This window comes from Rhinichthys klamathensis, unplaced genomic scaffold (assembly GCF_029890125.1).
Source record: "Rhinichthys klamathensis goyatoka isolate OS25496 unplaced genomic scaffold, OSU_Roscu_1.1 h1tg000046l_1, whole genome shotgun sequence".
Lineage (NCBI taxonomy): Eukaryota > Metazoa > Chordata > Actinopteri > Cypriniformes > Leuciscidae > Rhinichthys > Rhinichthys klamathensis.
The window spans coordinates 2,792,764-2,808,993 of NW_026606593.1; the positions used below are offsets into that span (position 1 = coordinate 2,792,764).

At 38.3% G+C, this 16,230-nt stretch overlaps 1 protein-coding gene across 3 annotated transcripts in view; it reads right to left on the reverse strand.

Annotated features, from left to right (window-relative positions):
* Positions 1-4,205: 4,205 nt before the first annotated feature.
* The window catches only part of zbtb20 (zinc finger and BTB domain containing 20), a 62,729-nt gene continuing 50,704 nt past the window's right edge, over positions 4,206-16,230 (reverse strand). For all 3 annotated transcript variants that reach the window (XM_056247384.1, XM_056247385.1, XM_056247386.1), the window contains exons 3-4: positions 9,494-11,059; positions 4,206-6,312 (exon numbers count right to left, since the gene is read on the reverse strand). In XM_056247384.1, the coding sequence (XP_056103359.1) occupies positions 5,750-6,312; positions 9,494-11,039 (2,109 nt within the window). In that variant the 5' untranslated portion in view covers positions 11,040-11,059 and the 3' untranslated portion in view covers positions 4,206-5,749. The remainder of the gene's footprint in view (positions 6,313-9,493; positions 11,060-16,230) is intronic.

Genomic DNA, 16,230 nt, shown 5'->3' on the forward strand with positions numbered 1-16,230 from the left:
AAGCAGAAGAATATCATATAATCAATAGTGAATACCATTCAGAGCTGTAACGCGGAAAGAGAAGTGTTAGAAAAGTGTGTAATCACAAGCATGCTTACATATTCAACCTCTGGCAAACAAATCAAATAAATTTGGTATTGAACGTATGATATGGTTGTCTACCGACTACAAAGATTAAAACGGTTCTCATGTACTCTGTTATATTCTTCAAAAAACAGTTCGCTTTGACTGCGTCTCTATACTCTAGTTTCAGTTTACAGACGAGTCTGTAAAATCTGGCAAAATTACAGAACAACAATGACCTCTTTTCACACAAACCATTGCAATATTGATTACGGTGTACACAATATTATGTTGATTATGTATAACAACAACTGCTCAAAAGCATATAGCATTAACATCTTCGAAAGGAAAGATGTCATCTCAAGCAAATTCAGCATCTAAGAGAAGAGAGGAAGAAGAGGAAATAGAAAGGAAGAACAATCTTTTTTTTTCTTTTTTTTAAACGTTGTTGTTTGTTTGTTTCGTTCAGATACATAAATGTCCAATAAACTGCACATTGAAAATGCAGACTTTTTCAATAGGGCATTTCAAATACGTATAATCATTAAATTATAAAGGCAGGTTTGGATAGAAAAATGAATTGAAGTCAACTTTAACAGGGGCACTTTGGACACAATATAACACTGTATATTGTAGTATAAAATAAGCTTCATTTTGGTGATTTCAGGGGTTAAAACACCATAAAACTCCCTTACTTATTAGTGGTCCTTGAATGTTACAAGTCAAAGTCTTTTTGTGACATTTCAGATCTATTTTGTGATTATTATTGCTGGTAATCCTCTTACTTGCCTCATAGAGGGATCTGTCTGAAAGTTGATAAATATGTGTGTGTGTGTTTCATTTTAGGCAGTGAATATTGTTTTGTTTTTACTGTATTATTATTACAGAATAAAAATAACAGTATTATTGTGAGCTTTATTGAGCTTGGAGCTGTAAAAAGAGGCACTTCATCATTTTTTTTTTCTTCTACAAAGGAGAGGCATTGTAAAACTCCACATGTACAGTGTTAGGTGTTGTTTTGGTTACAGTACTATCTGTTGTAGATGCTGATGAACACATGGATACTCTTGTTTTGAATTATTTTGACCATCGTGTAGTAGAGAATATCACGTCTTTGTTTGTTAGAAGAAGGAAAAACTGCAAGATGAAAGATAGATTGAATCTGACCGTTTAAAAATGGAGATGGGAAGAAAAATGGGCTGAATCCGAGACTGACTGAAGCGTTAGATCGTCAAATCCACTAGGATGCACAATATAGTTTGTATGTTACGGAAAAACTCTCGTTGTTCGGCTGTTCCGAGTAATATTCACTCTGTCAAGCGAGCAAAACATCTTCTGCTCCTACATAAATATTGGTGATGTTTTCCAAGGTCTTTTCTGTGCCCACAAGCCTATACTCTAGGAATAGATATTATTTATAAATTAAGATTTTTTATTTTTTTGTTTAAAAATGTACCTTTGTTAAAAAGCAAGGAGAAAAGAAGACTTACTGTAATAGCAAAGAGAACGCTGTATCTATACTGTACACTGAAGAAAATTCATATGTATTGTAAAATTACCATTTTAAGCAGAAACAAAAATAAAAGCTAATTCTACATTTATGAACTGTAAATATATACTGTAAGTAATGTAAAAAGTCTAGAAGTGATCGTCATAGTGCTTTTTAGAGCCCACGAGAACGGTGTCCAGTCTAGACGCGATGGATCGACGACTGTGACGTTTAAGCATCTGAATTGTGTCGCAATGTTTTCGTGCAGATTATTACACTTTCACAAATTACACGATTTTGGCGAAACAAAGTCTCTGTGAGATAAAAACTCTTTTTTTTTTTTTTCTCGTAGTCGTCGCTGTTGCTTTTCGCTTTTTACATATGAACAAACACGGAGTGACAGTAATGTCGGACATTAAAGCCTCATAACACAAGCGAGATGAGACGGCTTTAATATATGAAGCCTGATACGAGGACCGGCGTCTGTTGCCTCCATGCGTGGTTATGAGCCTATACCAAGATGAGAAGAGAAATCAGCCATTTGCACGTAGCTAAACGTATACGTCCTCCATAACCATCACTCGTCCAATACTGTATTGCAAGGTTGCTTTTCTGTCTCCTTCTGTTCTCTGCCCCCCTTTCCATGTGTAAAATAAGCGCAAGAAATTGCAACAGCACCTTCACAAGCAATATTGCATTTGGTTGCTTGATTCAAACATTAATTAAGGCTATCCTTAAAGACAAACCCCCTCCCACCCAACAAATGCTATTTGAACAATATAGCTTATCTAGCAAACCATTTGGAAGTGATCTTGATTTATCTGCTCTCTAGTAGCACTCATTAAGTGTTTTAATGGTGGAAATGTTCATGTTTAGGTTGGTGTATTCGAAAAATTCACGTGGATTGTTACTATGGGCGATATCAACAATTGAGAACCAAGACAACTACAAATGGATGAGACAGGACTCTTTCGAGTATCACCACCGCCAACATTATCCAAAGAAAGGCCAAATGCGACCAACAGAACATTCTTCTCGTTTGGCTACTCATCACGGCACGGCAAGCTTCTCACAAAACTCTCAACAAACACGTTTGCTAGTCTAAGGCAACACCTCAGACCGATACAAAACAGCCCGCGGCCAAGCTTTGCAGCATAAAAAGCGATGTTTGGTCTCACAGCACGATACAGAATATTCAACAGGCGTGTTGTCGTCGAATTCACCGGGACAGCACTGGGTTAGGCCAGATCATATAATTCAGAGTAAAGCAAGGGCCTCGACAGCATCACGTTCCTCCTCGTGTTATTTATTGTAGGGAATATAGTAATGATTGTTCTCGAGAAAGTTACCAAATGCACTCCTAAGTGTCTAAAACTACATGTTGTCGCTGTTGCCGTACCTGTACTGCATATTGCAAAGGAAGCCCTACAGTTCAGGCGTCACAAATTGTACAGCACACACATAGAGACATACCAGAGGATTATACACACACACACACACACACACACATGCTCATACAAACACACACATAAATGTGCTTGATCCCTAGACAGCACTAAAAGCTTTGCACAACGACCCTCTCGTAGAAACGTACTTGTTCTAAAAGACATTTATCATATATTTAGGCACACACTACAATTTTTTTTTTTTTAAATGTGGTTTTGTGGTTTTATGGATTTTTTTTTTAATGTTTGTTTTTTGTTTTTTTAGTTTGGTATGAATGAGAAGAAAACCGAGCATTTGCTTCGATGAATTAACTGCATCGGGATGTGGGAAGGGATGGAAGTGGTGTAAGCAATACATCATTAGGATCTGACCAGGGATAAGCTCACAATGCTTTAAATATAAATAAAGAAGAAGAAGAAGAAGAAGAAGAAGAAGAAGAAGAAGAAAAAAAACCTTGCATAAACAGCACAAAGTAAATACAATAGCAAGTGATGATAACAAAGGCATGAAAAATTGAATCATCTAATAAAATAAAAAAAGGAACAAAGCTACTCAAACACAAGTGAACTATAGAACCAAATATTTGATTAAAAAAAAAAGAAAAAAGATTATCTCTAAAAACTAGAACATCTCTGGTAACAGTAGTGCACTTATTGGTTTAAGCAGTGCAACATATATGCAAGAAAACAATGCAGTCCTCTTATCAAGCTTTTAAGAAAAGATATTTCCTTTATAAACAATGAAAAAAAGAGAAAAAAAAAATCATAGAATTTAATTTCTTAAGTAAAACAAGTCAATGTTTAAGCACAGGATTTTGAAGTAAATGTGCAAAGTAGCACTGTATTTCAAACCTACAACTTATGCGACCAAATCCCAAAATGGAAAAAAGTCGAAATGAACTGATTGATACATTTTAACGACACTTCAAAGGTGTATCTACTCAGATAAGTGAGCAAAAATTGCCTGATTGCAGTTGCACGGCAAATGAGTCTTTTATATCCATAAAATACGTGTATAACAAAGCCAAATATGAACACAGAGCTTCCGAGTGACGTAACACCAAAAAATACAACCTTCTGAACTCACTTCCGAAGTACACACACAATGTCTAGATATCGGTAAAACTGGGAATGTTTCTTATTGTTTGGAGAGCTGTGGTATATTAAAGAAGAATGACCGTGTTTGTTTTATTGTGGTTCAGTAGATGTTTCTTTTTCTGTTGCCTATACCCTTCCCTTTCTCTCTTGTATTTCCAATCAGGCAAAAAACAAGGACGGCTGTTTGAGCCACCAGGTGGGGCTTAAGGAACAGGAGTAGTGCATTTTAGTCACCCCACCGGCCCAAACAACTGAGTCACAGTAGTCACCGCTAACAGGAAATACACCATTTTTACGCATTTAGGAGGTTATTTCTGTCCAGTTCACTTTTGATCTAATCTAGCCCGTGGCTCCAAATAGCTTAACGTTTCCCATGTTCACTGAGAACTACTAATAATTCGAGAAATATCCACATAACGTTGTGGATTCTACAGCTGATAACAGTCTCAAAGTGAGCATGTGAGGAGCAGCAATTAACTTGGATTCTGGGCATGTTTGCATACTAATATCTGCCTTTTTTTCCCCCCTCCTTCAAAAATAAAAAACCAGAACCATGGAGCAAATGAAAAACTTTATATCACATTTCGTTTTGAAGCGGAACAAGAGGTCAACTAACAGTCGTCTTCTTAGTGGCAGTGTATGCGAAACGAATTTGAAATTATTAACGGCATTCAAAGTTTTTGCTCGAATACTGTCATCGATAAACTTTTTTTTTGTTTGTTTGTTTTGTAAACTTGACCTGAACCATTAAAAAAGTGTGGCGGGAGAAAAGGAAAAAAAATGTCATAATCGTAATAATCATCCATTCATCCGTCAAGCCACTCGAAAATTCCCATTTTAGTACAGTTAGTAAAACTGGCTTGTACCTTGACAACATCAACATCATAATCCCTCAATGCCATAATAATAAATAAAAACCCAGTGTCAAATTGAACAACTCTCCTGTTCTTATCGCATGTAAAAAGGCAAACATGTGACCATCAATATTTTAGAATGAATCTAGAGCCAAATGTTTGTTTTTTTTTCAAAGTTTTTTTTTTTTAATAATCTATACCACAGTAAGCTTGGACGCTTATAGTGTCCAATACGGTCTACATGGGAAAAGATCTACAAGTTTAAAAAATTCACTGCAATGTTTATTTTTGTGCACACGCACGCTCACATGCACAAATACACATACGTACAAAATACCTCTACCATATATAAGTGTGTATAAGTAGTTTGTGCGTGTAAGTGCATGCATGGGTATGTGTATTTGTGTTTGCGTATGCCAGAGTGTGTGTGTGTGCGAGCATGTGAATTTTTTTTTCTTGTGTGTTCTTTCGCAGGCCTTTCGGTAGTGTTCAACACATAAATCAGTATTTAAGGAAAGCATACATTTAGAGGCCAGTAGTATGGATCCAGCCAGTGGATCATTATCCAACTACACAGCCTTAAGGCCACCATCTTTTTTTTTATTCTTTAAGAATAGCAAGGACAAAAGAAAAGAAAAAAAGAAAGAAAAGAAATTAAACGCTTCTTTTTTTTCTAGAAAACTTAATGTGCCAGTGTCTATACTCATTACTCTTCATGCCCCAATATAAGAAAGAAAAAAAAAATCTAGTGCCGTTTTCTTTATCATTTCATTCTTTTTCATGTTTACGTAAGTTTGTACTTATCCGTCGGAGACATGCTTGCGCATGTGGTCATTGAAGTGCTCGATTTGGTCAAACTTGACAGGGCACACGGAGCACATGTAGGTGGTCCCCTCCTGGCAGCTTGCTTCCGCAGCCACGCCCACTCCGGTGCTCACGACTCCGCCCCCGGCTCCGCCCCCTCCCACCGGCATGGCCAGGGCCACCACTCCCGCTCCCGGCTCGGGAACGGCCATCGGGACTGGGATGGACACGGGGCCTCCGACGCTTCCTGTGGCACTGACCCCGGAGACCCCGGAGACCCCGGAGACCACGGAGACCCCGGTCCCGGTGCTGTGCAGGGCCATGTGGCGCTCCAGCAGGGTCTTGTGGGAGAACTTCTTCTTGCAGATGTAGCACTCGTAGGACTTCTCTCCGCGGTGCAAGCGCATGTGGACGTTGAGGGAGCTCTTCTGGGTGAAGCGTTTGTTGCAGATGCTGCACTGGTACGCTCGGACTCCTGTATGTGTAACCATGTGTTTGATAAGATAATCCTTCAGCGAGAACGAACGCCAGCAGATGCTGCACTGGTGCGGCTTCTCACCTGCAAGAGCACAGAGCACAGACTCATTATTAGAAAGGAACCATTCACTAAAGCACTCTTGCAGAAACCGTTATCAAATGACTTGAAATTTTTTTGACATGAAATTCTCTGTGCATATATTCTAAATGGCAAAATTTAATTGTTGACAAAGAAAGTACAAATTTAAAATATGATTGTTCCTGTCATTCTTGCTTTTTAAAACATCCGTAACTTTTGCTGATAAGTTGAACTTCGCATGCAGGTTACTAATGCTGCTAAATTTATTAATCTTAATTATGGAATTAATTAGTGCCGTGGTTGCTTAGCAACAGTAATGTAAAATTTTGAAATCTGAAAGCTCAGCACAGCCAACATTTTTAAGCTGCATTAAAATTTCATACATGTTCCTCTTCTCATCGAGAACTTTTTTTTTTTTTTGCACCAGTGATGTCTACATAACTAATCTAAAGTTGCATAAAGCGTTTAGGAAACACTTAACTTAAAACCTTTATTAATTATCCCTTGTAATGCACCTTATAATACTTATCTATTCATTGAACACACCTTTAGAAAGTAAAATGCATTAAAACACATGACAAACCAAACAACCAATTTCAGATGTAACAAGCAAAATATTACAATGCATTTTAACTTTGGTTACAATTATTTATGAAAAGATTATTATTATGAAAACCTTTATAATGCATTATACATGAAGGCTTTAAGTAAAGTGTTACGGTCTAGGTGCGGTGTTACCTCGTGTAATTAAAATGAATATTGATTTGATGATGGTATTGACGATCAAAATCTGAAAATATGTTTATCACAAAAGAGTATTTGAAAAGTCATTGTGTATGAACTGCATGTTAATAGTATAATTTAATTAATAGACCGTGACTCAAAATGTTTTCATTTAAATTAGATTGAACTGGAAAAAGTTTGGACATTTTTCATGGTCATTATTACCATCAGAAATCACATTAAGTTTGTAGGGCAGTCATTTCTACATGGTATTTCAATGAAGATTGAACATTTGAAAAATACTGTTATTATGAGCATTAATAGCCTAATTAATTAGAAATAACTGCAACTGTGTTTTGTAATTTTATTATGTATGTTGGTCAGCTGGAACAAACTGGTGTAGATCTGTGCCATAACTTTACAGAACATATATTAACATTATAAAACAAGAAAAGTGATTTTAAAAAATATGGTAGAAAAAAAATAAAGAACTATGCGATAAAAGTAAATGTATATTGCTGTTCCTTTCTGAAATGAAAAATCAGTTTCAGTAAATTTTGGTGTCAATTACAGTAACTTAGTGTCAATTTTTATTATACTTAAAAATATTGGAAACTGCAGTATACAGAAGCTATATCATTTCCATTGAAAGGCCATATAATATTAACATTTATTTACATATTTATGTTCTTGGCAGCCACAATCTTTGAGCTGACAGGCAATAACACCTGGTGTTATTGTAAAATATCTTTTGTGCTATACTATTAGATAAAAGCTCATGTGATTATGGCAGCATAAGGGATCAAAGTCTGATTTTTTTTTTTTTAAATAAACATATAAGATTACACAGAGACTACATTTAGTCCCGAAGACAGATCATTATTGCATAGTAATCTACTTCAGGAGTTCACAGCGTCAAATTTAATTATCTTACTTAACTCAACATTGCCATACTGAATGCACTTTTGAGAGCTGGGTACTTTACTGTGTGAGACCAGTTTGTTCTGCTGCTGCTTCACAACTGATATGGCTCAAGACAAAGGTTCAGAATAATTGTTTGCAATACTATTTGCAAAAGAATAGTTATTCTGGCAATCCGTGTTTTCACTGTTATACGGTAGGGGGCGCTGTTACGCATCTACTGAATAGTACAGCCTCTCCGGATCCAAAAACAAGCGAAGAATAAGATCTGACTAACCCAGGGCTGCATCCGAATTCCCTACTATATAGGAAGCGAAAAACAGTATGTGACAAAAGAAGTATGTCCAAAATCACAGTACTCATAAAAGAGTAGGCAAAAAGCACCCGGATGATCTACTACTTCTGGCGAGATTCTGAAGTGTGCATATGATGGACACTTTACTATCCCATGACAACATAGCGAATGTAGAACGTCAGATTTTACCCACCCATTCTAAAACGCTGCCGGGGAAAGAGTCAAGGATGTACTTGAAAGTTGGTTTGAAAAAAAAAAAAGCACCTTCCCAAAATGTCAATTATTCGGTGGCATGTCAAAACACAGGCGCAGACTTTTTCCTGGGAAAAGATCACACCTATATATATATACAGTATACATACAATGAGGAAACTTGAACTAGCATGCATTTGGCAAATAGCGTGAGTATATTCGGTGTAAAGCTTAGACTTTGCCTAAGGGAAAACAGCTATTAAGGATGTATCTCATAGAGTCAAAGTCAAAGATTGATCTGGTAATTCTGTGTTCATTAAGTAAAAACTTTAATTATTGACTATGGTAGTTATCCTAATATTTTAAGTATACACAAGAAAGGCCTTTTGGCACACATGATAAAAAAATCATTTTGGTCTCATGGCTTGTCATGCCTCGAGAGGGTACAGAACAGGATAAGGTATTTGCTTAAAAACGGTTAACTATTAATGTAAATTATAGTTAATAGGCTGCTGATATGTGTTAATCACAGTCCTCTTTTGCTCTTAGGTTTTAAGTGGCTAGTCACTCGCACGACCACTTGTACCGTATGCATTTTATAACAGCAAAAATCTCACTTGCGGTTTCCAAAGTGAGGGGAAAGGAACTCAACACATTTGCTATGCCTTGCTACCTTAAGCTATGCACTGACTGAACAGTTACTCGATTTCTGGCATTCAGGCTTGAAAAATACACTTTTCATAAATGATGCATATTCTGGTTCTATTGAGCTGTGTCTGAAAGCCCAAAAACTGAAGAATCATATCAATATCTTTGAGGTCCTAATGATTGCTAGTCAAACTGCTAAAAAATAAACTTATAACATAATACCTAATCCACAGAGAACAGTCAGCAAGGATGATTCACAGAGAAGTTAATAATTGCTACCAATTATCCATTTCGAATCAAAAGCTTACCTTAATTGTTTCAGATGAGCTTTTCTGTAAAAGCAATTTAGATATAATAAAACGTAACTACATACATAATACAGAGATGAAGGCCAAGGGTACTCACCAGTGTGCACAAACATGTGCTTGACGAAGTTTTGTTTGGCAGTAAAGGTCTTACAACAAAGAGTGCACGCGTAGGGCTTCTTTTCCCCATGCTGCCCCCCCGCCGCACCACCTTGCTGTTGACCTCCACCGGGTGGCACCGTCAGTCCACTGGGGTACGGAGGCATGCTGGGAGAGGGCACTGCCACAAACTGGGGCTGCTGATTCCCAATGGACTGGGGCAGACTGAAGAGGAAAGGCTTGTTGTCGCTGGCTGACTGGGTTGCAAAGAGTGTAGGCAAGTAAGTGTTGCCTGCCGTTCCCATTACCTGGGAGTTGCTGGTCAAGGTGAGGGGCATGCGCAGGTTGCTGGTAAGTGGCTCACCTGGCCGCAGGTATGGCCCGCCTGGCATCGACTGGGAGGCTGCGAGGTTTGCTTGAGGCGGCTGATGGATTCCAAGCTCAGCGCTCTCTTGAGAAGGACCGTTTCCACTACCCTCTTCAACCGCTTCTTGGGTCTGCTCGGGAGATGAATCGTTGACCTCGATCTGCACAGGGGTTCCCCGCTCACCTTGCTGGACTTTATTCAGACAATTGTCTCGACCAAACCCAGACAAGAAAGGCTGTTCGACGGAATCCGTTTCCGTGCCAATGGAAGAGCTGACGCCGGAGTCAAAGCTCTCGCCTTTGGGCTCGCTTTCGATGCACTCCAGCTGCTCGCTGTCCACGCGACAGTCCACAAGCCCGTAGCAATTGTACTCGTCCCCTTGTTCCTGCTTGATGTGAATATCCCCAGTGTGGAGCCTCACAGGACGAGGCTGTTTGCGGCAGTGCGTAGTCTCCGACGTGACCAGAAAGCGCTCCATCTGTTGCGAGCGCTCGTGGATGCGTGTGATCCAGGCAGGGTCCTGCCCTCCCTCCTTCTGCTGTAGTTGAAGGGGCGAGTCGTAGCTGGCCGTCACCGCGGCACCGGCATAGTGGGAGCGATTTCCACGGGTACCATTTTGCAGGCCCAACCCAGAACAGCTGGAGTAAAGCGAGGAATAAACGCGGTCAAGGCTCTGGTGAGATGTTTGCATGTAGCCTGATTCGGCATCACTACTGGGACCGGACGTGCCAGACTCAGGAGTTCCCCGTGGCGTCTCCTGCCCCGAGTCCCCTGGGACGACGGAAAAGCTGCCAGATCCACCAATGCCAACATTCTGTGAAACAATGCGGGTGCACTCGTCGATAACGGTCTTGATCTGAAGTATGCTGGCAGCTGTGAGGATCTGCAGGGCCTCGGACTGGGAGACCCGCAGCACACCGCTGTACATGAAGTCAATCAGTTTCTGGACGGACTGTACAGAAACCACAGAGGGGATCTCGATGTCACTGTAGCCCAGGAGCAGCTTGTCCTGAAAGAAGGGGCTGCCTGCAGCCAGCACACAACGGTGAGCTCGCAGCATGCTACCATGGATCCGAACAGTCACGTCACAGAAGTGCCCGCGGTTTCGCTGCTCATTGAGGGTCTCAAGTACAGAATTGCTAAAGTTGTGGAGATTAATGTGGTGAATGCGTTCGGTCATCCCCTTGCACCTGATGTCACCTGTGTGGCAGACACAAACACAAACACAACCCAGATCAATCACATATCCAGCAATATTATGTTGATTTGACTGCACTGACACTGGCGATGAGATCATCATTATAGATGAAATTAACTAATGTAATAATTGACGATCTTTACAACGGAACTGAATCAACACTGAACTGACTTCAGCTGAACAATGACACTATTTTCTTTTAGAGATGTTGTACAGCCGAAATGAACTCTTTTTCGAATCATTTTCCTGTTATCATTGTAAAACTGCTTTGAAACAATCTGTATTGAAAAAAGGGCTTTATAGATAACTTGACATGAATTTTAATTTTCTGAAAAATATGTACTGTAAGCTACACTTACAATGTCAGCTACTGGAAGCTAAATGTATGAATTTCAAATGAAATTTTAAAATAAAAAATGTGAACTTTTTGTTGATGTACAATATGTGGGTGTCACTGTATGTTCAAAATGGATTCCTACAGTATTTGTACAAAATCAAATACTTAAAACTAAAAATCACATCAAATACTAAACTTTTCCTGCATCAATGATGTTGAATTGGGATGTTTGCAACCTGAAGGATCTTTTTCAAAAAGTTAAGAGTGAGGTGGAAAATCTATTTAATATAATGATTTAAGAAAACACAAAATAATAGAAATGCTAGATTTATGATGATATAACAGATAACAGAAGGAGTGTCCCTGGAACTTTCCACGCACGCTATTTTAGAAAATCAAGAAGACAAAGCTTAGACTGTGAAATGCATAGATAGAGATTGCCATTGCTTTAGGGCTGTAATTTAATTGCCTTAATAATGACCAATAAATAAACCATTGATAACCACAGTCATGTGCTTCAATCTTGCATAATCTTATGGAATGTGTATGGCCTTTAATTGCTTTTGTTCATTGACATATTTTCTGTAGAATGTGTATTCATTTTCTGTCTCTACCTTATGGACAAAATGGTCATGGGTCATCTTGTTTTGTAAGAATGTAGCAAACAGCAGAGAGTATCACAGTCTCTGTTATTTTAGAACAATGTCCTGTTGATGTGCTGTGAAAAATGACATTCTAAGCATTTATTTAAGAGCTACACTACTGTACACCCCAGTACTATACACTGCAGCAAGAGTAAGAGAAGTGTGGTAGTATATTTTACATGTGATTATTAAATGTAGGCTTGCAATATATATATATACATATTAATGTTGAAACAGGCTGGAGCTAAACTGTGCCGGAAAATGGTACTCAAGGAGCAGGATCGAAACCTCCGCCATCCATCCACACATGGATTTATAATACAAAATTATCAGGGTTAAGTAATTGGACACCACTTGCTAATGTAATGGGGTCATCTGACAAATATAGTGAGGTCATGTGATTATCAAGCAGCATAACATTTATTGAGGAATAATACCTACTGTTTCACTTACTCTTTTTAGAACTCAGTAGTTAATATACAGTGTTCAGTATTCAATAAGTAGTAAGCTAGTATTCCATTCCAAACATTCAAACAATATCCCACAATGCAATGCTCTCAAATTTTCCTTTTTGAGTGAACTATCTCTTTAAAGCTTTACTTATTCGCATGGATGCAGCATTAGACTAACTATTGGAAACAATGTGTCAAAATAGAATTTTTCTAATTGTTTGCTTAAATTATGGATGCAGTTTCACAAGTAATACTAATATAGTGCATGGAATTGATGCATGGAATATAATTGCATGGAATATTTGTACTTTTAGTATTGTCACACAACAAAACTATTTAAATATTTGAACTAATGAAGGCAAATTAAAACAAATAGTGACTACTGCATATCCCTCGGCTTACATAATATACATTGTAGCCTAAAATGTTAATGTTGAAATCCAAGTCCATGTTATTTTTCAAGTATTATATTTAAGTAAAAATAAAGTGTTACAAAAAATACCATAATCCAACACTGAAAAAACAAAATATCATGTTATCCTAAAGACAGAAAATGAAATGCAATTGTTAACCCTTAAGGCCCATTCACACCAAGACCGATAATCAATGTTTTTATCGTTCATCAGCTGGAAAAAAATTTGTTCTGAAAGTGATTCCAATGATATCATTTCTCTGTGCTGTTATTTTTTATAGTTGTGTTGTGGACTCTGCTATTCTTTTATATTTAGAACGAATTTTAGATCTATGTTGACTTTATAGTTATCGTCCTTTGTGTGAACGGGCCTTTAGCCAGTAAAGCACTATAATTCTACAATACCTAGAACTAATTTCTAAATCTAAAATGTATACATCTAGATCAGGGCATCACACATTAGATGTAAAGCTACGATGATATTAAATGATAAACATTTATCCTTTAGCCCAGGAGTTTTCAAACCTGTCCTGGAAGGACATGTTGCATGAGTGCTTCTCAATATTAAAATTCCCTCGCTCCACCAGCCTGTGACCCGGAAACAGATCAAAGTTAGTCATCTTGAACCTCTCGATTCTCTAATTGCACCGCGAGAAGGCGAGTAACGAGTGGAATAATGAAGTCTTTTCCCTCTTAGCAAAAAATCTCTGGAAGTCAAGAAGTTCCAGATGCCAAAAGATTAGACAATATAGGACAAACCAACAAAGCCGAGATGCCAGCTGATCATCTCACTATCCTGTTACAAATAAATACCATTTCTGTTATCGTCTATTACCCAATAAGCATGCATCTGGGTTATTTCCCAGGGTTTATCCCATCCCATTTGTTTAGTTTTCAAACCTTCTTACTTCTGCTTAAAGTAATAAACCAACTATTAAAAAAAGAAAATGTAATCCCACTGATCAGGAAAGTGTACATTACATGTACACAGAATAGAGCAGTTTGACTAATGACTGATGAATGTTTTCTCCACTGTGTACCATTCTGTGTACTCTCAGTGAGATGAGATAAGATATACAGTATAGCATACAGTACGTGTGACCTTCAAGATTTTCCATAGTCACGTAGGCCTCAAAGTTTCCCTGGCTTCCATAAGATCCTTGAGCGCAGCTGATGACACTTTTAAGTGATCGAGTGATCAAGAAAATTACAATATACAAATGAGCTTTCCTTCGATTCCTCCGTCCTCATTTTCTTTCCTTTCATCCTTCCCTCGCATCCTATGTCGGGTGGAGCTGAGACGCGAGGAAAGGAAACAAGGATGCACAAACAAGAAAAAAGATGCACCCTATGGCTCATTCGCCAACCTATACCCTCAGTCGCCATTCCCTATTAGTCCACTTGAAAGAGTGAATGAGCGAATTCAGACACTGAGTGCACCGCATTTGTAAAGTTTGTGCTTGCTGTTTAATAATCATTTTGAAACTTAGCAAACTGGCAGCTCCAGTAATGAAAAGATTGATCTTGAACTCTGACATGGAAACTATGTATAAACCTTAATTTAATAATCAATTAAAAATGAATTTATTCCTGGATGATATTACGCTGTGGCCACATTGGACCAGCGGATGGTTGATTCAGCTGCGAAATCTTCTGGCAAGTCGTGGAAATTCATTCAGAGCGACCCTCACGGTGCATTATGGGTATTCTCTAGCCGTTGAGTTAACATAGGTTGTACACTCGTTATTGCGGTGCATTATGGGATTGAATGAGTGCACTCCATAATGTCCACTATGGTTTCAGACGCCACTACAAATGGCTGTTCCCTGAAATAGTGCCCTATTAAGGGGCGATTTCGGACACATGCCTGTCTCTGACACACACACTACAGGTCTGGTAGTCTTTAATGTGCTGATGAGTTAGATGAGGCATATTAGATGAGGGAGCCACACAAAATGTGCAGTGCAGGTTTGAAACCCCTGCTTTAGCCTAATAGCAACAATCTTGAAAAACACACTGAATAATCAATGTTGCTCTTGACAACATAACAGATGGCAATGCCAGGCCATTTGAGTAAATCCTACCGAACAGCATTAAACTATCACAAATTAGCACACCGGAGACATTATTTATGAAAAGTGGCTGGAAAACAGTGACCTAAAAAAGCTTGTCTTTTCACAGACAGAGGGCAGTCTTGAGCTAGTGTGTGAACTGGCCAGCACTCGTCTGCACATGCAGCATGTGTTTCGCTTTTGCGTTACATTTGAAATCAAAAATGAAGTAAATCAAATCAATCAAGCTATGATGGGTCCATGGGATCGTTAATCATGCAATGAATTATTTTCAGACTTCTCTGAAGCTTACATCAATGCTGGTCCGCATTTGCAAGCACACGTCTGTATATTCAAACACTTTTGGAGAGAACACAAAATGTCTACTTTCTATGAGGTGCTGCGCCCTTTTTCAGCAGAAGGCTTTGAAACCTCCTAAAAAATGCCCAGAAGAGTTTAAACACTTTTGAATATCAATCGTGTTCGCTGTGGACAGTAGTGACATTAGCTCCCTTTGCAAAACGTCACCTTACAGAAACTCACACAACGAAAGTTGAAAGCACACACTGTTTGCTCCTTTTCAGATTTCTCTCACTCATTTCCACGTGGATTCCTCTCTGAGCACTTCTCAGTGTTACACATTGTCATTTTGGCTCCACGAAGACTTATATGTTATTGTTTAATGTTATTTTCAGTATTATTAGTACTCATAAACAGCTGTATTATGTATTTTGTGAAGTTTAAAGTGCATGAATCAGACTGTGTATGAACGTGTGTGTGTGAGGGTTACATGTCAGAGACAGAGCTGAGTTATTTTAACCACACAGGAATGTATATGCAATGTATCATGTTTTCCACTGATGCATATGTGGACTGAAGTCTTCTCTATAAGGAATGAGGATTGAGTAGCATGATGTATACATCTATTTTGAACATCTACACTGCCGTTCAAAAGTTTGCTCACTCTTATTATGCTCACCAAGGCTGCGTTTATTTGATTTGAAACGTTCTATTTGATTATATTTTTAAAAGTAATTTATTCCTGTGATCAAAGCTGTATTTTCAGCATCATTACTCCAGTCTTCAGTGTCACATGATCCTTCAGAAATCATTCTAATATGCTGATTTGCTTCCCAAGAAACGTTTATTATAATTATTATCAATGTCGAAAACAGTTATGTACAATTTCTTGATTCTTTTACGAATAGAAAGTTCAAAAGAACTGTATTTCTCCGAAATAGAAAGCTTTTATTAACATTATACACCATCATTCAAAA